The sequence below is a fragment of the Molothrus ater genome, chromosome 5 (assembly GCF_012460135.2).
Source record: "Molothrus ater isolate BHLD 08-10-18 breed brown headed cowbird chromosome 5, BPBGC_Mater_1.1, whole genome shotgun sequence".
NCBI lineage: Eukaryota > Metazoa > Chordata > Aves > Passeriformes > Icteridae > Molothrus > Molothrus ater.
Window position 1 is genome coordinate 4833173 of NC_050482.2, and position 22487 is coordinate 4855659.

The 22487-nt window shown below is 46.3% G+C and overlaps 1 protein-coding gene across 1 annotated transcript; it reads left to right on the forward strand.

Moving 5' to 3' along the window:
• Positions 1-1255: 1255 nt before the first annotated feature.
• Positions 1256-19899, forward strand: GATA3 (GATA binding protein 3). The gene is made up of 5 exons (XM_036401024.2): positions 1256-1521; positions 4249-4785; positions 7706-7851; positions 13388-13513; positions 19398-19899. Exons 1-5 carry the CDS (start codon positions 1281-1283, stop codon positions 19680-19682), a joined length of 1335 nt encoding a protein of 444 aa, XP_036256917.1. The 5' UTR covers positions 1256-1280; the 3' UTR covers positions 19683-19899.
• The last annotated feature ends 2588 nt before the right edge of the window (positions 19900-22487 follow it).

Here is a 22487-nt window from a genome sequence, read left to right on the forward strand (position 1 = left end):
CTGAGCCGGCTGGCGCCATCCTGCTCCTTTCAGAAAGAATGCCTTCCCTGTAAAAAAAAAAAAAAAAAAAAAAAAAAAGAAAGAAAGAAAGAAGGAAAGAAAGGAAGAAAAAAAAGATTAAAAAAAAAAAAAGGGAGAGGGAGAGAGAGAGAGAGGAGGAAAAAAAGTAGGGAAAAAACAATAGTGCGAGCGAGAGCACAATCTGATCTGATCAAGCACTTTCAGCTTCATCCCTCCTGGGTCACATACTGCTTCTCCACCAAGGTTTGTGCGGAATTTCTTGAGCAACTTGTCGCTTTTTAAATTTTTCTTTTTTCCTGCCTCTCCCCACCCTCCTTTTCTCCTCGCTCCTTCCTTTCGCCCCCCACTCTCTTTTCCCATCGCTTTACCCCTTCCCTCCCTTCTCTTTTCCCCCCGTTCCCCCCTTTCTCGGTTGCATAATAATTAATGAGCAATCAAAGTGACTCTGGGCTGCGCAGCAGCGAATGGCACAAGTTCTCACCGGCTTAAGCCACTGGGGCTTCTCAGGTGCAAATGGAACAAATAAAAAAATAAACAAACAACCGCGGCGACCAAAAAAAAAAAAAAAAAAAGAAAAAAGAAAAGCCAAAAAAAAAAAAATCCCCAAACCCAAGGAAAAGTAAGAGCTGGGCGGTAGGAGCGCGGTGGGAGCTGCTGGGCTCCGCTCCGAGCCGGGAGAGAGCGAAAGAGAAAGAGGCGCTGGGAGAGAGAGGTGGGTCCAGGGCAGAGCAGGCGCTTCCCAGGGATGGCTGCCGAGGGATGGGATGGGTTTGCTCCTGCCTAAAAAGTCAGGTGCTGAAGTTCAGAACTTCTCAAGTACGTTTCTCTCCCTGCCTCTCCCTCTCTCTCTCTCTCTCTCTCTCTCTGCTCCTTCCCTTTCCTCTTTCTCGTTACAGGTGATCAAAGAAGAGAAACATCTGCAACAGAGCGGAAGAAACGAGGGGATCTCGCTGCGTAGAGAAATTTTTCCCCCTGAGATTTTTTTTTTTGTTTTCCCCTTTTTTCTCCCTTTTGATTTTATTATATCCCCCTTTTTTTTTTTAATTTTTTTTTTTTTGGAATCGATCGTTTATCACCATACCCCCAACTCCCTCCACACACTTTTAAACCAAACCTAACCAGAAACATCCCCGATCTCGCCGAGCACTTTTTCCCCGCCCTGCGCAACTCCGGCAGCGTCTCCCGCTCCCATCTCAAGAAGCCCTCCGCGCCTTGCTGAGGAGGAGGAGGAGGAGGAGGAGGAAGAGCAGCGGCAGAAGATGGAGGTCTCCACGGACCAGCCGCGGTGGGTGAGCCACCACCACCCGGCCGTGCTCAATGGGCAGCACCCGGACTCGCATCACCCCTCGCTTGGCCATACCTACATGGACCCCACGCAGTACCCTCTCGCCGAGGAAGTGGATGTACTTTTTAATATCGACGGACAAGGCAACCCCGTCCCGCCGTATTACGGCAACTCCGTGAGAGCCACGGTGCAGCGGTACCCCACGGCCCACCACGGTGAGTGTCCGTCTGTCTGTCCCTCCGAGCCCCCCGCTGCTGTCGGGCAGACCCTCTCCTGCCGGCGGGGAAGCTACGTCACGGGTGGATTTTGGGGTTGGCTTATTGGAAATAAATAAAAATTCAGGCTTCCTTCCTTTCTCTTCCTTTCTTTCACTTTCTTTTTTTTTTTTTAATATTTTCTTTCTTTCTTTAATATTTTCTTTCTTTCTTTCTTTCTTTCTTCTTTCTTTCTTTCTTTCTTTCTTTCTTTCTTTCTTTCTTTCTTTCTTTCTTTCTTTCTTTCTTTCTTTCTTTCTTTCTTTCTTTCCTTCTTTCCTTCTTTCCTTCCTTCTTTCCTTCCTTCTTTCCTTCTTTCCTTCCTTCTTCCTTTCTTTCTTCCTTCCTTTCTTCCTTTCCTCCTTTCTTTCCTTCTTTCTTTCTTTCCTTCTTTCTCTCTTTCTTTCTTTCTCTCTTTCATCCTCTCTTTTTATCTCACATCTCTCTTCCCTCTCTCTCTTCTTTCCCTCTTGCTCTCTTCCCTTCTATTTCTTTCTTTTTCATCTTCCTCTTCATTTCTTCCTCTTGCCCCCTTCTCTTCCGCTTTGGTTTCTCTCCCCTCTCTTTAATTAGGCTAACAGTTAGTGTTTTCATACTGTGTTTAGTTTTTGCACGATTAAGCTGCTCTGGGGAAGCAAAGCAAGCTGGAGAGCAGGGGTGTGAAAATGACCCCGCTGTCCTCACGCTTGGGCTATTTAATTCACACTTGGTGAGCTTGTTAGGCTTGGGACGAAAGTTTTGCACACATACCCAGGGCAGCACCATGGCGTGGGTTTAAAATAAGAAAGAAACTAAAAAAAAAAAAAAATATAGCCCGTGGTGTAATTAGGTTTCAGAGCCGGTGTGTTGTCCTGAGGGTCCTGCAGGAAGGTAATGATCCACAATGTGATTCTTGTTCCTGGGTCACAGCTCTGAGAAAGAGGTGAAATACCTGGGGCCGGTGGGGCCCAGGTCCACGGAGGGATGAGTACTTTGGTGCCATCTTTTCTGAAGAAGTGGAGAGGTTCGGTTTATAGCTGGAGTTTACCTGGATGGTTTAAAAAATTAGGAAAGAAATACAAAAAAAGAAAAAAAAGGAGGTAAAAGGACAGAGGGTGGTTTGTGAAGCCGGACAGTGATCTCTGTCGTGGCAAAATGTAAATCCCCGAGTTTTGCAGTGGAAATAACCCCAAAATCATGGAGAAAATGGGATGAGCGGAGTGGAGATGGAGCCGAGCGGGTTCAGGGGGCTGCTCCCAGCCCTCAGCAACTTGTTGAGTGTGAGCCTGCATTAGGCTCCGCTCAGTAACTGCATTGTTCTGCTATTAGTCCCTTTAAAACAATTATTTTTAAGGATGAGCAGCCTTTGTCCTTTCTTTCTTTTCTCCCCTTTTCATTTCTTTTTTTCCCCAATATATCAGCAGAAAGTGGAAATGCGGTCTCTCTGATCTAGCCTGAATATTATTTACTATGCTACTTCCTGGGGAAGATAATGAATCTTGACCCTTTCTATTCGTATAACCCACCTTCCCTTCCTTTTGAGCAGCGACTTTCAGTATTGTTCACGAGTGTCTGCTATGGTGAAAACCAGTTTGGAGCTTTTCTAGGCACACAGGAGCTCCCCATGCAAACACATGTGTCCACCCTGTAACTATCTGTGGCTCTATCCATCCGTGTTTGCATCTCTCCTTCTGTATGTTCAGCAGTCTCTATACACATATCACAATGCCTGCAAGAGGTTAGGGATCTCTGGGTGTCAGAGACTTTCCAGGGCTTTATCATCAGACACAAACTTGCTCCCTTCCAATTGAATAACTCTGTTTTCCATCTCACAGCCATTCGCTCAAGTTGCTGTGGATTTGGATAGATTTAATTCTTAGGATGGATTTTTCTATTTGCTTAGCAAGGGCCGAAAATAATTTAAAATATTAAGTACAAGCCCTTAGGAACATTTATAACCAAAGGAAAAAAGATTTGACTGCAGAAATCTAGTGAATTGTTTTTTCCCACAAATTCCAGGTCTGTATTTTAAAAGACAAGTGAAGTGTCCCTTGTCACAAAAAGGGTTTGGAGCGCTTCTTTTGAGGCAATTGGTACCCTCAGCGTGTGCCATACCATCGCAAAAAAGCCCTCTAACATTTCTGTGCAGTCTCGTGGAAGAAGAAAAGACAAACTGAGTGGTTTGAAAAGTTTATCAGCCCTGTTGCAAAGGTCATTATCATGTCTGTGGGCATTTTCTGGTCTTCTTCGTTTGACCAGAGAATTCCCAGGGTTTATAGCTCACGGCTCTGTTCGGGAAATCATTTTCCAGCTAAGACAAAAGAAAAATATTTCTGCAGTCGGGACTTGGCAATTTCACGCAGGATCTTTGCTTCAAAGTCTTCGTGGGATTGCCTGGAAAACGGAGAGAGTGAAGCAGAGCTCACAAATCCCGTGTCACAGGGCTGGCACCGTGCTTGGAGGGTCCCGACCCCAAAACCCGTTCCTCAACAGGACCGGAGCTCCCACTCCGTGCTCTTGTAGCTTTTAAAAATTAATTTTTAATGAGGAGCGGGGTTTCTCATCAGATGTAATTTTCCTTGCGTGCTGAGCTCTTTGGGAAGGACGAGGGGTGGCGGTGGGGGAAGAACGTCCCGGGACCCCCACGGGGGGCTTTGCCAGGGTGGCAGAGGGATGTGACCGACGTGTCTCCGTGTTTTCTCCGAGCAGGGAGCCAGGTGTGCCGCCCCCCGCTGCTGCACGGCTCGCTGCCCTGGCTGGACGGGAGCAAGGCGCTGAGCAGCCACCACAGCGCTTCCCCCTGGAACCTCAGCCCCTTCTCCAAGACCTCCATCCATCACAGCTCACCGGGACCCCTTTCCGTCTACCCTCCCGCCTCCTCTTCCACTTTATCCGCCGGCCACTCCAGCCCGCACCTTTTCACCTTCCCGCCGACCCCTCCTAAAGATGTGTCCCCGGATCCGTCCATCTCCACCCCCGGCTCCACCGGCTCCACCCGGCAGGACGAGAAGGAATGCATCAAATACCAGGTGTCCCTGGCCGATACCATGAAGCTGGAGTCCTCTCACTCTCGGAGCAGCATGGCCTCTTTAGGAGGAGCCACCTCCTCCGCTCACCACCCCATCACCACCTACCCACCGTATGTCCCAGAATATGGCTCTGGACTTTTTCCCCCCAGTAGCCTCTTAGGAGGATCGCCCACCGGCTTTGGGTGTAAATCGCGACCAAAAGCACGGTCAAGCACAGGTAGGGCTTTTGGCTTCTTCATCCCCGTTGCTCGGGAGAGGAAGCTGAGGGAGGGAAAAGTGGGGGGCAGAGGAATGGGGCTGAGCCCTCGCTCCCCCCGCACGCAGGGACATGTGCTCGAGCATCCCTGTGACAGGGGAGCAGCAGGGGCTGGAGCCCTCGCGGGGGATGCACACGACGCTTCACCTTTCCCACAGGTTGCTCTGCTAGGTTTATAACCAAATTCCCCCTCGTCCAACCCTGGCTGGGGATAGAACCAGGCCCAGGAGCCCAAACCACCCACCCGGTGCCGCGGGGCTCCAGTCCCGGGGGCGACCCCACGGTGCGCTCAGCTGCGGCGTCCGGGGAGGAGGCGAAACCGAGGGAACCGCAGCATTAGCGATCTCTCTGTATTTTAATAATGGTGCTAAATCCCGGCCAACTTCCCCCGCCCGCCCTCCGCCTCGCTCTTCCCAGGGCCTCTTCCCATGCGGCGCCCGGGGATGCGGGGAGGGTTTTCCCCGGGGCGGTGTGGGGAGTTCGCCCACGCAGCCCCCAGCCCCGGCCAGCTCCGTGCCGGGGGGTTTGGATCGCCCACAAGGACAGTCCCCAAAAGTGTCCCCAAAAGTGTCCCCCGGGCCGCCTTTCCCGGGGGAGCTGGGGGGCCCCAGCTCTGTGCGCTCCCCGCGGGATGGGCGGCGAGAGAGCTCCGGCTCCCGAACACGCCGGGCTTGGACCTTCCTGTGCACGGAGGGGTGGGAGTGAGCCCAGGGGAATGTGTTTGTGTGCAGAGGAAAGGGCGATTAGTCAAAACTCTTTTTCCCCCTTTTCTTTTTCTTTTTTTTTTTTTTTTTTTTTTCTTCTCTATTTTGTTTTTCCGAGGAGGCTGCTGCGGGGTTGCCTGGCATGAATGAGATCAGTTTTCAGGGTTTTTCCAGGGTGACATTTACTCTGTCTGTCTGAGCAGGGACTGTCTCTATTTAGCTGATATGTTTGAGCTAATCCAATTATTTTCAGACTGCTGCACGCGACAGTTGCATTGTTTATCCAGCGCCAGGAACTTTAATAGAGTCCGGATGCAGTTAGAGTGACAAAAAAACCCAGACCTGTATGTTTTGTACATGAAAGCGGGAGAGAGAGAGAGAGATGGGGTGAAACAAAAGAGAGGGACAGAGACTCAAACAGCAGCGGCTGTCCCGTTTAACCGGAGGGGAACAAAATGACCGGGGTATTAACGGGACCGGCTCCCCGGCTGGCCCCAGCACGGACCGGGTGCCATGTCCGGGCTGGGGACCGGTTTATTGTGGCCCCGGGCGGTGCTGAGCATCCCCCGGCCGCCCCGGCGCCCGCCGAGCCGCAGCTCCCGCCGGGCACCCACCGGCTGCGCGGTATTTTCAAACCGCCTCGCCCCCCCTCCACCCTCCCCTCTTGTTTTCCTTTTGCCACTTTCTGTTACTTTACCTTCTAGAAAGACATCTGCGGTTCGTGATAAACCAACCCCAGCAGCAACACCTATTTTTTTTTTTCTTTCTCACTCTTTTATTTTTTCCCCTTTAGAAGTTGATCTTAGCAAGCTAGGACCTCTCAGACAAAGAGGGTTAGAGCTGGAGAAAAAGGAGGAAGGGGGTGATTTTGCAGGATAAAAGAGGGAGAAGCGGCTGCAAATGTAATTTTTTTGTTGTTGTTGTAGTTGCTGGGGAGGTGTGAGAGAAGAGGGGTTCGGTGCGAAGGCTCTGGAGAAACGGTTGCCGTTTGTGGTTAGGGCACGGGCGCCTCTTGCTCGAAGGCAGCACGGGCTGGGGCAGCGGGGAGCCGGCTCTGTGCTGAGCTGGCTCTGCTCTGCTCTGCTCTGCCCGGCTGAGGTCTGCCACCGCTCTCAGGTGGGCCACCACCGACGTTAGGTACAAAAAAACTTCCCCCACTAAACCAAAGACGCAACAAAAGAAAACCCCCTCAGCCCTCTGAAAGTAGCTGAGAGGCAGGGGCTGCACCCTCCCAGTTCCCTCCTCCAAGATGGGGGAGATATCCCGCTGCAATAGACAGGGAGAGGATAAAGAGGTGCCCAAAAAGAAGGAGAAGGAAGGAAAGAACTTATGAGGCAGGCTTGGGGCTGTTTGCTATGCTAGATAGCCAGGATGGACCATCAGGCTGCAGATGTAATGAGGAAACCAGAGAGGCTTCTGAACGTTTTGGGTGGTGGAAGTTAAATTTCAAATTAATCAATAGCAGATATTGTCAAAGTTGTTATGTATTGGCTGGAGCTGGGGAGATGTTTTGGAGGTTATCTGTGGTTATTTTGGGGGTCATTGATGTGGTTTGACCTGAGGCCAGAGGAAGAGCCCTCCAGGCTCACAAACACCCCTGGGAGCTGGAAGAGTGCTCAAGGAGTGACACTGGGGTCCTCATACACATCAGAAAGGGGCTCATGGACTTAAATTCTGTATCCATTATTTTGGGTGTAGAAGGCTGGAGGCTTCTTGCAAAGCCTGCCAAGGTTTTTCTGGTGCCTATGGAAACTTGGGGTCTCCAGAGTTGTAGAAGCCCTTAATCCAAAGGTGAGGGGAAATTGGCAGCTCCCCCCACTCCCCCAAAGAGACCCATGGGAGGAGTGAGAGCTTCTTTGGGGAGTCTCTTGAGCCACCATGGCACTCGGGCTGTCATTGTCACCATCCCTCTTCCCTGCTGCTGGGACACAGGCCTGATGCTGCCTGTGGAGTGGTGCTGGGGAGGGTAAGAGGATCAGAGCCCACCAGCCTGTGCCAGGGACATTGTTCAGTCATGGACTCTTTTTTGGAAATTCTGAGCTTTGGGGGGACTGGCAGGGTCTGGCCTGGCTGAGTCTCTGGAGAGGTTTTGGGGTTTTTTTTTGGGAGGGGGGGCTTTTCCCAGCCCCTTTTATCTCTGCTTTCCCTAAGTGAATCATGTGCTCTCTTGTTTCCAGAAGGCAGGGAGTGTGTAAATTGTGGGGCTACCTCAACCCCTCTGTGGAGAAGGGATGGCACTGGGCACTATTTGTGTAACGCCTGCGGACTCTACCACAAAATGAACGGGCAGAACCGGCCCCTGATCAAACCCAAGAGAAGACTGGTGAGTCTCCTTCTATTTTCTTCTTCTTTTTCTGCAGCTTTTGCTTCCTATCTGCAGCTCAGGATGGACAGGGAACTTCAGCCAGCTCCCACTGGTCCCACTGTGTCCGAGGGCTGGGAGGGAGGGATGCTTGGAGAGTTGGTCCCAGCTGCTGTGGGCCTCAGTTGTCTGATCCTCTAGCAAACTGCAAAAGTAGAAAAGCAAACTACTCTAGCAAACAGCAAACTACTCTAGCAAACTGCAAACTGCAAAAAAAGGTTTAAAAATCAAGATCCGGGGCTTCTTGTAAACCAGAACTGAGTTTTCAACTCCACACGGTGTCCTGAGGACAGTGACATTTTCCAGGCCCTAAGGGCAGGAAAATAATTTCCTAGTGACCAAAGAGATTATCAAGAGTACAGGATTTCTCCTGGGCTCTCAAACTTCTGCCCTCCACTCTTTAATGTGTCTCTATCCCCCTTGGCTGGTGGTGTCATGTACAAGGGACCCAAACTGGGTGTCACTGGGGTGTCACTAGTCCTGCAAAAAGCTGGAACCATCAGGCCCTGGTGCCACTGGTACCTGGTGTGGTCATTTATGTCTGTGCCATCTGGGTCTCAAATGGTGTCACAAGGACACAAGGCAGAGAGGATGGTGAGCGTGCAAAGCCAAGCGTGTGCCCAGGCTACAGAAGTTGGAGGAAGATGAAATGAGTGGGTAAATGTTTGAAATAATAGTTACAAGACTGCTGACTGTTCTAAGCCCAGGCAATACGTTACAGCATCCCCAGCGATCTGTTCATGCATTTTCCTGGAAGCCACAAAAAGGTCTGGAAGCTGTGGGCATGGCTAATAAATGTGTTAAAGTGTATTTGGCAAATAATCAGGCAGACCACAAGGGGAAAAAATATATCAAGTGGGGGAAAAAGTTATGGTCCCTGCTTGGGAAGTTATTGAGTGTTTCGAATCGAGGCACGTTTGGTTTTGTCAGGATTAAAGATGTGGAAGGGCTGCTCAAAATGTGGAGGAAAGGTGGCTCTTGCCTCTCTGTGGAATTTCTGAGCTGATGGATGGATCTGACCAGTTTGGTGAGACTTGTGCCCGACATGGCCAGACCTTGCAGGCAGGACAAGGCTGGTTAATTTGTGTTCCCCTTGAAGGTGCTCACAGCTCTTAGGTCGGGATCAGCTTCCTCACCTGTGAGACACCCATAGAATTGTATCAGCTTTGTTCTCTCTGGCTCTGGGAAGCATTTGCAGGGTACATTCCCAGGAAGCCACGCTATATGCAGTTTTCTCCGAAGACTAGGTGTGCATATCAATTATGATAAACACACCCCGAGTCCTGTGACTGAAATTAGGATACAAGATCGATGAGAAAACCATCAGAATCCCTGACAAAGTATGCTGTGAGGGCCATCAGCAATAACTCTGTCTGGCCCTGTGAATTTTGGGGAAGATGTGGCTTTGCTCCTCTACCCCACCAAACTTCCTGCGTATGAAACCTCTCCATGCCCTCCTGTACGGGCTTTTCCCGTATAGGAAAAGGTTTGTCTCTCTCATCTTTCATAGCCTTGTTAGAAAAGAGGAAAAGCTTTCGAGGGAGGGAAGTACAGGCTGGAATTTTGATTTTTTTGGGCAGCTCTCTTGTTCTCTTTTCCACCTCCCCCCCGGCCCTTCTGTCTTAAACACACAGCCCTCGTTTTCTTTATTTTTTTTTTTTCCTCGTTCTCTCTCTATGTGTAAAGTTAACTTCCTAGGAAAAAGCTGCCGGATATCTGAGCCCTGGAGATAACTCCTAAACAACAGCTCCGTTTCCCCAGTCCAAACACACAGGAGCTTGAGCATATCCAAACAAGCAGAGGGGGAGGCAGAATAGGAAAGCGGCTGGAGAGAGGGGGAGAGCTTTCAAAAAGTGTCTGATGGAACCATGAAAGAATGTCCCGAGTCACCCTGAGCCCGGCACATGTAAAATGAACTATATAAATAAATACGTAGTACAAGGTCATTCTTGGGGGAAAAAAAAAAAAAAAAGAGGAAGAAAGAAAAGAAGTAAAGGGAGACCTTGTCTTGCATTATCGCTCCAATCTTTGGGCATTTTAGTTAAAGTTACAAAAAGTTCCCCTTCTTTAAATGTGGCCTTGCTAAATGTGAAATTTGATTTTTCTACTTCTCCCCGTCCCCTACCCCCAGCACTGCCTGGGAAAAAGAAAAAAAAAAAAAAGAGAAACATCCCTAATGCTGTTTGAACCTATGTTTATTTCCCTTGCTAACGTCTGAAAAAAAAATTAGTCAGAAGGTACCAGAGCTGGGCTTGCATTTGCACTTTCTGTGCCTGGATGTGGATGTGCATGTAGCTGTGGCTTGACTGGATCTCTCCTGCTGCGAAGGCAGATGGGCTGTGGATGGAGGCTCAGGGTGGGGATTCAGCTCCTTCCCTCTACCACAAGGTTCCTGCATGACCTCGGGCTGGTTTCATAGGCTCTGATCAGAGCTGCACTGAAATTAATGATAGGATTTGATGGGTGGAGAGAGGAGGCACAGAAATTCTTAAATGCTGAGAACCCAGCCCAAACCTTGTTAAATTCAATGGGTGTCTTTGTGAGGGTGTCCTTTAGGTGACAGGGATGAAGTCTTGCTGGCTGAGGGGACCCAGACAGCTCTGCTTCATCTTGAGGGGGAAGGTGGAAGACCTGGAGATGTTGGCAGGGGAATCAAGAACAGGCAGGTGTTACCACACCATCACTGCCTAAAAAGTCTTCAGCCCTCCTGGAGGCTACTCCTGTCCCTGTCACAGGCAGTGGCAGCCCCCATCGCTGCTGAGATAAAAACCTTCCTTTAGTTTTTCTCCCATTCCCTGCCCATGCAGATGCAGAGCTCTCCGTTTCCAAGTCAAGCCAAGATCGTTTTGGAAGGATTGTAACCAATTTCTCAGCAGGCCCATGCACATACAATCTTATTTTAGGAAAATGATGCTTGGAGCTTTGTGGGTAAATACAGACACTGAAAATGCCCCTTAATTAAGCATCTTTATTAGCGCTTGGTTCCTCCAACCTCCTCAATTTCACCTTTTCATCACTGCTAGCGCTTCTGAAGTTGTGCCTTTGCTCACCGGCAGCTGTGCCATGGGCTGTGGTCCTGTGGATGATATGGGGCAGCTAATTAGTCATCCCATTACTGCCATGGCCAGGCCCCTAGTCGTTGATGAGCGTCAGTGGATGCCATTGCTGGGAGCTTTACAATAGCGTTATTATTCATTGTTTCCTGCCCGCTGCCTGTGTCTCCGGTAGAAGTTGGTACAGCATAAAAGGTGCAGCCTGGGACCAAAAGAGCTTAAAATATTCAGCTAATGATGCTGAATTTTTGCGAATGAAACACAGTAGTTGGAAATGGTTTAAGAGAAGACAGTAGATGTTGTGATTTATTTGTTTATTTAATGTCAGAATTTGTTTGAAGGCAGCGAGGTGGTGACCAGGCGTGTCTTTTGAACGCACTTGCTGTAAGAGAAATTACAGCGAGCGCTGCGTAGAAACCCCAAATATCTTCAAAGGGGATGTTTCCCCTGTGTGGGCTGAGCCAAATATCACTGGTTTTTAGAAATTTCCTTAGACTTGATTTTTGGGTCTGATAAATGCAAAGCTGCCACCAAGACTCAATCCAGCCTCTTGCACCTCCAAGCCCTGCATGCCGAGTGTCAGGAGTTGGGGGGCAGAGAACTGCAGACTCTTCTCCAGCTCTTTAGTGAGAACCTGGCTTTGCAAGCTGCTGTCTCCATGCTGCCTTTGGAACACATTCATTATTTAATTATCCTGGTAATTTGAAGGCAGCCCAGTTTGGGTCCATGGCGTGGTCAGGAGGTGTGCGCGCATCAGTTCGGGGCTCTGCTCTTCATGATGTGATGTTTCACCTTCTCTACTGGCCCTGGGATTTTTTCAAGTCCCATGTGCTGTCCCCAGCTCCTGCTTGTCAGCAGCACAGAGAAGTTAGCTAAAGGCCTCCTTGGGACTGGCTTGGTTCAGAATGGTTTATGGTCAGGCAAAATGGAACTATCCCTACAGGCAGCCTGAGAGAGCCACTTGCTGTCGGATCAGCCACTCTGTGATGCTTCCTAGTGCTCATGGGCATTGTCTTATTTATTTTTTAGACAGCCCTTTTTGTCTAATTAAAAGAAAAAAAAAATCTTTCCCTATCTAAAGCAAAACCAACCCGTCCTCTCTCCACCTACGCCGCATTCAATTATGATTAAAATTGCAACATGACCTAACAAGAGTTGGTATTAACGCTAAGGCTGTGCCAGTGTCCATGTTTGCATTTTGGGTTTGTTGTACGGTATCCAAAGATGCGGTATTTTCTTTCTTTTCTTTTTTTTAAATGTTGGATGTGCTACAGTGTGCGGCTGTGTGGGGTGAGGGGTAAATTTGAAACAGTAAGAGCACAAAAGAGAGCATTAAAGGCTCAGTTCTGCAAGGTGCCAAGCATTGCTATGATCTGGCAAATCGCTTAAGCACATGTTTTAACTTTAAGCACATGAGCAGTTCCATTGAAAGCAATGCATCGGGATGAAATCAGAGCTCTGGGACCATGTCATATTGATGAAGAATAGATAGGATGGGGATCTAAAGGTCTTTTTTTTTTTAGGAGCTGTAGGCATTTGCACACACGCAAGCATGCATACGCGCTCACACAGCAGTCTGAAAGCTCCTGTTCCTCCTTCAGAGGCAGAAGCACAATTTGTTTGCTAAAGTTACAGTTTTTAAATGATAAGTACGAATTTATGCATGTGAAAGAAGAGCAACTTTACTAAATTTGACTTTGCTAAGTCATTATCACAGCTAACAAAAAAATCTTCTGTATACACTTTGCCACGTAGATTTTTTTTCATGTTCCTACCCCTTTATGAAACGGTAAATTCTTCTTTCAGGCTTGTTACCAATCCTTAAATAAACATGAAGGTTTGGGCTGAGAAAAGGGTGTAATTAAAAAGTTGGGATTCTTGCTCCTTGCCGCGGTGTTATTTCCGATCTGGAGCCTGTCTCCTTTGAAGCTGAGCGGAGCTTACGGGACCGGGCTGCGCTTGCGGTCGGGCCCAGCGAGCAGCTGCCCACCCTGGTCTCTCGCTGGAGCCGGAGTGACTCACGCCCTTGACTCCAGCAATTGTCAGTTCAGGCCCTGACTGCAGAATTAGACCCCTGAGGGGTCTGGGAGAATTAAGATGGAAAGACATGTTGGCATTTAAATAACATTTTCCCCTCTGGAATGGGCTGTGCCAGTGCTGCTAATTTTGATGAGTTCTATCAGAGGTTTAGCACTCACTTTTAGGATGCCCTTTGGCACCTGATTCAGTTCACATATAATTTGGGATTAAAGTACCTTGGGGATTTTTTTTTCACAATTATTATTTGTTCTCACAAGTCAGTTTCTGGAGGCCTCTGCTGATGTGCATCAGTCTTGCAGGGTTGATGTTTTCTTTCTCAGAAATTTTGCTGATTATATTTTAAATTTTTTTTTTAACACGGGTGTTTTTCTCTTCCTCTCCTTCTCTTTCCCTCCTTCCCACAGTCTGCAGCCAGGAGGGCGGGCACGTCCTGTGCAAACTGTCAGACCACCACTACCACCCTGTGGAGGAGAAATGCCAACGGCGATCCCGTCTGTAATGCCTGTGGGCTCTACTACAAGCTGCACAATGTAAGTGTGACTGGAATACTCAATAATGGGGCCTCAGCTTTGGTGCTCAATGATCCAAACTCTTCCTTAACTTGAGGATTTTCAGTCTCGGTGGTGCCGAGACCTCTGTTATCCCTTTGGGGACCCTGGGGTTTGGAGCGATGAGTTGTCAGCCTTTCAAACATAGCCTATCCAACTTGGGGAGGTATAAAACAAGGCTGTCCATGGGTAATGTTAGAGCTTTTCCTTGCCTGAGCCAAGAAAGGAGGGGTGGGTCAACACAGAGAGACATTATCTGCTGCTGATTGGGCTCAGAGAGTTGGAAAAGACAACACACTGTCCTGCAAGCCGATACCCCTCCTATGCGTAGCTTGGTTCCTCCAGCAAATACAAACTCTGGAAAAAAAAAGAAATACGTGCCAGAAACTATTTAGATCATTCTTGGGTTTGTGGCTGCCTTTGTCCTGTCCCCAAAGATGATTTATTTAGGCCCTGTGTTTGTGCTGGTTGATGCAAACGAGTCCCAAACCAAAAAAGGACTTGATTTAGTTAGTGGGTTGCAGAGTCTGCTCAACCTGTGATGTGAATTTCAAAGCATCTGTCATGGAAGGGAAGGAGAAATGAAATGAAATGAAATGTAATGGCTGGCAGATTTAATCTAATATCTCCATGCAAAGCCAGCTTGCAGGAACCGGGGATATGTGCCCCAGGGAAAGAGCTAAAGGACCTGAAAAGTCTTCTACTCAATAATACTGCTAATAAAGGAGACTTAAGGCTACTTCTGCTCCTCTCATTCCACTTGTGGCATTAGAATAATTATTATGTCAAAAGAAGGAAAAGACTTCAAATTTCTCTGCTTTGATATATTTTTTTTCCACTAGTGGTTGATTGCTTTGTGTTTGGTTTGGAAATCTGGGGCTGTGTTTTGCCCTTATGTCCACCCATGGAAACACATCAAAGACTTATCGGGTTTCATGGGGCGTCCAACCCTTGTGGTATCTCAGTCCCTTCCATTTGTTATTTCAAACTGTTTGGTTTCTTAGGATGAGTAAACAAGTTTGGATTAAGTAGAAAAAAAGCCCCAACAAACAATCAGGCTAATTTTTCACATGTTTCATGGGAGGCATCTCTCTTGGAAAAAAGGAAAATGTGTTTACCTTTTAGCGGGCAGGTATCTCAGCACACTTTGAGTCTGATGTAGACAAGTAAAGCTTGTCATCAAACTCTCAGTGTGATCACTGCAAACACCCTGGGTTGGACACAGAGTGAAAACTCTCAGAACATCACGAGAAAATATTCTGTTTGCTATTTCCTTGGCAAGAAGGGATCAAGGCCAGCCAGCTTCACTGGGCAGGGGATCTATGCTTGTGCTGTTTCCATTTCGGCCTTGTAGCCACCCGTGGTAGGACTTAAATCAGGTAGTTTGGGAAACCTCTAAGGAGCTGCTCCTCCTGTAGCCAGCAAAGCCCTTTGAAGGAAATAGGCTCTTCTTAGTTGGTGCTGGTGGATGCCTGTGTTTCAATGGGGTGACTTCTACCCTTGAAGACAGTGTAGTTCCTCCCATGCCTGCAAAAGATGGCAGGATGATGAGTTACGATGTGCCTGATTCCATTGTAGACATCTGACTGGAGAAATCTCCTCCTGAAGTGTTTAGAATAGTGTCTGAGTGCTGAGGTTCTCCAGAAATGTGCCTGTAAGAGCACATCCTTTTATTTTTTGCACTAACACTGCAAACCTATTTGGCCTGAATTGACCTCTAGATCCAGTGTTTAGGGAAACGTCGATCCAGCTGTGAAATTTGTGACAGGGGCAGGCCTTGAGCACATTGGAACCATTTTCATATTCATTAAAAACACCAACAGCTGCCTAAAAGCTCAGCACAGCTACTTACCAAAGTCAAGTAGTGTCTTGCCTTATGAGCAACGCCATTAATGGATCCTGCTTAAATGAAACCCCCAGAGGACTGAGCTCCTGTGTGAAGCAAAATAACCAGGCAATGATACTAAAATCCAGATATGAGTGGGTAGATCCTTTTTTAAAATAAATTTTCTTAAAGTACCTACCAAATTATTTAGTGAAGTATTTAGTATTTAGTGAAGTATTTACTAAAGTATTTAGTTATGACTGTGGTGAGAAGTGTGGTCTTGCTCCCTATGGGTATATTATCTTGTGATTTCCACCAGGAAAGGGGTCAGAAATAGAGAGGCTGATTGTAGTATGTCCCTCCCAAGCAGCTGTCAGCATGGATGTTGTGCCAGTGCTAGTGGAAGGTCTTTGGATGCTTGGAAGTCGACTTAACCCTGTTTCAGGCTAGGCTGTAGCAAATTCCTGTCTGCTGTTTTATCCACCCCCACTCCCCATTTTTTCTTTTCTTTGGGTTTAATGAAATTTTCTGGTACCTTAACATCATTAGGATATTTTAATGGATTGATCTGAAGTTGAAACTTATCCCGATTTTATGTCCACACCGGGAACGATTGCAGTGAAAAGGCAAATTTTTTTTCCGTGGTGTTAATTTTTTCATGGAGCTATATCAGTTTGTTTTACTGTTGATTCCCACAGCTTAAGCAAACCCATTTGTCAGTAGGATATAAGCAATAATCATAATAGTCTTGGGGTGCATTTAGTGAAGCTGTTGGCATTCCTCCCACTGACTTCAACAAGAGCCAGCTCCATTAACACCAGTGTTAACAATGACTAATATTTCACATTGATACAGTGCCTTTCATCCCGTGGCATCCCAGAGTGCTTTCTAAGATACAGCCAGCCTGGAAGATTAACCCAACGTTGTAATGACTATGTCTGAAGGATAAATCCACTTCAGTGACAGGACCTTATTGAGGTCAATGGCAAAATCCCATTGTCTTCAGTCAGAGCAAGATCAGGCCTATAATGGTTAAGACTATCCCCTGGATTTGATCTGTTGAATATGAGGTTCTCATCCTTGTTATTTTAGTCCTTAGAAGTGGGATGAGCCTTTGCACACTTCAGGGGTGGGTGGGAGTGTACCTTGCTGGAGGTGCACAGCAGGCTGGCCTGAGCCTGTAGAAGTCAGAGATTTGCCATTATTTTTGATAAAATTCATCAGAAAAGGCCCCTTTCACAATACTCTAAAGCAGGCCTATGTGTCCTGAGAGCAGAGCAGTCAGTATTTTGCATATGATAAAACAAAGAGCATAATTCCTGCCCATAATTAATTGGCTCCATCTGAAATTAATGAATTTCATATACATGCGTTGGGCTGGTTTAATTTTAATTTAGCATGTGTTTGTCATTTTTATCAGAATGAATTTTCACGGAGAAGGTCTTCCCTCCGGGTCTTTCATTTCTCTACCCCAGAAACAGAGATGGGTCCTTAGCTTTGATGTTTTGGGGACCACTTTTACCCTGCTGTGACTGGTCTTTGAAGTCACTGGAAAAAATTTCCAGCTTGCTGCTTTGATTATGCTGGTTTCTGACATTTATCTGAGTCTTTATCTGTTTGGCTCTCGGGTTAGTTACCTGCTTGGAGTGTGAGACCATTTACACTGGGATGATGTGGCCAGACAACAGCTTGCATGGCAGCTCTGACCCCAGCTGTGGGGCTGGCCATGGCTTTGTCACCATCCTGACACAGAGCTGGTGTTCCCATCCTTGAGTTTTACATAAAATCATGGCCAGGGCCATCCTGTTCTTAGAGACTGAGTGAAACAGAAGAGATGTTGCTTTGGGGAAGTGTTCACTGTTACATGTGGGACATGACACCAAGCAAGGGTCAGGACCCTGTGCTTGTTCCAAGACCCAGAACAGCCCCAGTCCCACCACCAGGCTTATGTCACTTTGCCACAACCAGCTCCCAAGCTTGAAACTTTGCTGCTTCAGCTGGAAATTGGTTCTGGCTTCCCCTGAGCCTTTGTGTTGTGATACAGATCCTGATTTGAAGCTGGTGGGGCAGGGGCTGTGTATGCCTCCCCAAATCTGAGCTGGATTTGTCAGGGATTGGCACTTCCTGGTCTCCTCTGGTGTTGCTGCCTGGTGGGACTAACCTGGGACTTCTTCCTGGCTTTGAACCTGGGCAACACATCCCTGTTAAAAACTTAAAACAGGCCAGGCAAAGCTTTCCAATCCCAGTCAGTTTTATCTGGAGCATCCTTGTGTGTGCATCCTCATTCCCTCAGTGAGGACAGAAAGCCAGGGAAGTGAGTTATGTTGTGTTTGGAACCCACAATATTTTAAATTTTGCTTGTTGCTGCTGTAGGGCTGGTGTGGGGCTGCTCATGGGCAGATTCTTCCTTCCTACCTTTAGCTGTTGGCAAGCAGGGCTGCTCTTTCCAACTCCCTTTATCCAGAGGCAGAGGAATCAGCCTTTTATGCACTCATTTTTAGGTGAGGTGAAGGCTCTTGTCACTGCTGGTAAAAAGAGCCTGGGGTCACAAATTCAGACTGGAATGACAAACCAGAGATGAGCCTGGTCCTTCCTCTCCCCACAATTCCATCTTTGCATTAACAGGGAGCTATTTTATCCTGGCCTCCCTGGGGAGAGAAATCCAGGAATGATTCTCATGCTGTGAAAAGGGACCAGAAAGAGGCTGAGGAGCAACAAGTGAAACTTTGCTGTGATCTGGAAGAAGGGAATGCTTTGTTCCTTGTGCTGATTTAAGGTCTTATGAACAAAGAGTTGCTCAGGACCTTTGCAGGGACATCTTTTCATTGTCCTTCACAGATCCTGGTGGACAGTGGATCCATTTTTTTCTCCCTTTTGCAGAATGTCCATCAGCACCATCACGTGCTCACATTTATTATGAAGAATGGTTCAGCCTCAGGGTGATTTGCTGCCTTCTGCTATAGGTGAAATCCTGCAGAGGAGCCAGAGCAAGACCCATTTACATTCTCAAACCCAGATTTTTTAGTTTGTTTAGGGACACTGGAGGCATAAATCCCTTCCCAAGTGTGGTTTATGGGAGTTTCATGTCACGTGTGCTAGTGCATGTTGTGATGCTGGCTCTCTATTCAGTACAAAATCACAAAATCATGGAATATTCTGAGTTGGAAGAGACCCACTAGAATCAATAAAGTCCAACCCCTGGCCCTGCACAGGACAGCCTCAAGTAATAAGAGTAAGAAGAATTTCTTATAGGGTGTCCAACAGAACTTGTGCTACCATTTCCTAACCCTGATGGATGCATGGATGATAATGTCTGCTGTGTAGTTTCAGGAGGAGATTTTAATGTTTGTTTTCCCTACAAATATGTTTGTATGCATGTAGAAAATACTTTGCTGGTCAGCATAGATACCTGTTTCAGCCCCCCTAAAAAAAATCTGGAAGCCTTTAGAAATAAAACCAGATTAGCTTTCTTTAGAAGAAAACCAGAAAGGATGATCAGAGCAAAATCTTCGAAAAGAAGAAAAGCAAGACAAAACCCCATGCCTTTTGTGGAGAGTTGCCCAGCTTCTTAATGGAGCTGTGAGAGCCTGAGACCCCTCACAGCACTGAAATCCCAGCAGTTCTTGCTGCTAATGGTTTTAGATCAGACAGGAAGCCTCAGGGTGAGACGGTGTCTGTGGGGAATATTTCCAGGAGGTAATGATTGGTTTCATACCTAAACACAATGCAATTACCTAATGTGCAGATAGTTGAAATTTTTCAGCTGCTGTGAATTATTCGGGTATGTTTTGCTCCTGTGTGGCTCTGCCAGCAATTTTCTGTCGTCTTGTCTTCAGAAATTTCAACTGAGCTTGGGATTTCCTGGAGGGATCTGAATTTTGGGATGGAAATGGAGAGGTTGGGTAGCACATGGTGTGTACAGGGGAGGAGGGGGGCTGTGACCAGCTGGTCCCGCTGGGCTGGGGCATGGGGTACACAGGTCTCATGGTGATATGGGGAGAAGGGATGGAAGCACAAAAAAAATAATTGATTTTTGTTTAGATTAACAGACCCCTGACTATGAAGAAAGAAGGAATTCAGACCAGAAACCGAAAGATGTCTAGCAAATCCAAAAAGTGCAAAAAGGTCCATGACAACCTCGAAGACTTTCCCAAGAGCAGCTCCTTTAACCCTGCAGCCCTCTCCAGACACATGTCCTCCATCAGCCACATTTCACCTTTCAGTCACTCCAGCCACATGCTGACCACACCGACACCGATGCATCCTCCATCCAGCCTCTCCTTCGGACCTCACCACCCCTCCAGCATGGTCACTGCCATGGGTTAGCAAGAGACTCCCCTGCTGAATGCTTACAGTCTCAAAATGAGATTTACTTTATATACTACTTGCATTTTTGCAGGCGTGTGGTTATGGGTCTGACGTCCCGAATCAAATGGGAGAGGGGAAAAAAAAGAATTAAAAAAAAAATTAGAAAAAAAAAAAAAGGTTATTTGAAGGCGTAAGAGAGAGAAAAAAAATTAAAAATGCAGAAAAAAACTACAAAAAGCACAAAAAAAGGAAAAAAAAAAGAAAAAAAGAGAAAAAAAGTAAAAAAAAAAGTTTTAAAAAAGTGATGTTTGCCACTTTTTAAAGGAACTCACTATGGCGTCTATGTATTCTTACCCACTGAATCTGGATACCATTTGTGAATAAGCCATTCAGAACTTGCATTCCCTATTGGACAGGATCTCTAGTGCTGTGAAAAAATAAAATAAAATAAAATAAAAAACGCTGAACATTGCATATAACTTATATTGTAAGAAATTCTGTACATTTGAGGAAGACTTTATTGCATCTGAGGAGCTGCAAAGAAAAAGGCATGAAGGACTCCGAGAGAATTTTTTTTTAAAGGAAAAGAAAAAAAAAAAGAAGATGGGAGGACAATTTAAAAACCAGAAAAACAAACAATGCAGACCAAGAGGAAACGTGGTCTTATGAACAAATGGACCAACTGCCAGTCATGTCTTCTCCTTTTATTTTATTTTTATTTTGTTGGTTTTTTTTTTTTGGTTGGTTTTTATCTTGGTTTCTTTTTTTTTTGGTTTTTTTTTTCTGTTTCCGGGGAGGGGGAGGGGGCTGGCTAGAACGGTTTTGATGATGCATTAACTAACTAACTAACTAAATAACTAAATAAATAAAACCTGTAGGGAGATCATTCATTTTGGGTCATGGGGCCCTTTACATAGGAAGTACCAATGGTGTCAGGCAATCAGTGTTAACATGCGGACATTGCCAACAAGGGGGTTTCAGATAGCCATTCTCCAGGTCTATACGCATTGTGAACAAGTTCCTGTAATTGTTGTTTGTATGTATAATTCAACGCACCAAAATAAGAAAGATGTAGATTTATTTCATCCTATTATACAGACTGAATGGTTGTACAAATTTATTTACTGCTAGCGATAACCTGCTCTTTTTTTTTTTTTTTGGTTTTGTTTTGTTTTCATATTTTTCCTCTTTTTTTTTTTTTTGGAGAATAAACTAGATTAAATTCTGTTGACTTAACAGTGTTTTGTGCTTGGGGGTGGGGAAAGGAATATTTTTCTTTCTTTATTAATTTTTTCTTAACATTTGTTTGGATGGTATTTATGACATCTTTACCACGGGTATGGGAATGTCTGTCTCTGCGCTCATGCTGACAGCCAAAGCAATGTTTGCAGTGGCTTGATGATAAAAAAAAGATAAATCACAGAACAAAGGAAAAAAACCCCTCAAAAATAAATGGACTGCATGTTAGTGTAACCCCACTGTCCGGTGTGTGCTCCCTTGTCCCTTGAATCGCAGCCCAGCCGCTGCCCCTGCGCGATTTCGGGCTCCCAGGTGGGATGGGTCCCCCTGGGTCTCAGGCAACCATGACCAAACTGGTGTTGAGGACAATTTGGGGCTGGGATACGTGCAAAGGTACAGCAGGGTCCTTATGAACCCGGCTGCTTTTGAGAAAAGCAAAGGTTTTGGACAGGAGCTGGGAAAGCACATTCTGCTCTGTCTCATTGGGTACTCAGTGATAGATCAAACAAGAGATAGTTGAGATCCTGATGTGAAATCAGGATGGAGCAGGTCTGTCCTTCTCTTGGAGGAATAGGCAGAATCCTCTATGAAAGTCTGGATTTTATGACAGAAGAAAATTCACAAAAATTCAAAGGCCATTAGCCAGTCCCGTCCTGAAAGAACTCTCTTTGAAACAGTGCAATTTTAATTAATATTACTATTGATAACAGCAGAGTTTGGCTCTTATTGTTTAATTTCTGGTGGTTTAATCCTTAGGAATCCATGCTTTTTTTAGTTTCCAGAGTTTACTCATCCAGCTTCTTTATATGATCATAAGGATTGGGAATTCACCTTCCAAATGAAGGGTTAAACTTCTTATCAAACCACTCCATTTGCTGGAGATTTAAGCTCAGTGTGATAAGGCAGAGGTTACCAAGGCTGTGAGAAAACGCTTGAAAAATCCCAAACAAAAATACAACCCCCAAATGTAAAAAAACTCAACAGACGTGACCCGCAAATTATTTTTATATTTTTAATGCTGAGTGAAATATTTCACCCAGAAATATGTGTACCCCTGCCTTTCAGTGCCAGGTGGATGGAAAAATATCATCATAACTATCACAGCTGTTTGAACCCACTTTCTCTTGGGTGATCTCTGGAGGGGGGGGGTAACAGTGGCATGGTCTAATGTGCTGCTGCAGGACAGCTCACACCAGTGAGGGTTTTTCATCTAAGGAATAAAACACTTCAAAACTTTCAGGGTGACCATACAGAGGTCAGACAGTTGGTGATTTGGGAATGGGGGAGGAGGGGCAGAGGGTTGACCTTTATTTGGGGCTCTTTCTCCCCTGTTTCAAAACGAACCTGGTTAAAGATTGTCTGCCATACAGGAGGATTTGGCAGATGGAAGCGGAACTGGCAGTAATGGCTTTGTGGTGTTGTATATTCTTTCCTTTCTTCTCTGTTGACAAAAATGTGTAAAAAAAAGAAAAAGTCAGAACAAATGGTACACATTTAAAATCTTATGTTAATCACCTTTCTGCTTTCTCAATGAATATTTTAAGCATAAAGACTAAATGTTGAAATAAAACAGAGTGAAGAATT

Excerpts from the sequence above, each read along its gene's own strand:
- GATA3 (XM_036401024.2), top strand. The coding sequence starts at position 1,281 with ATGGAGGTCTCCACGGACCAGCCGCGGTGGGTGAGCCACCACCACCCG. Across the intron at positions 7,852-13,387 it reads TCAAACCCAAGAGAAGACTG|TCTGCAGCCAGGAGGGCGGG; the intron begins GTGAGTCTCCTT and ends TCCTTCCCACAG. Across the intron at positions 13,514-19,397 it reads TCTACTACAAGCTGCACAAT|ATTAACAGACCCCTGACTAT; the intron begins GTAAGTGTGACT and ends ATTTTTGTTTAG.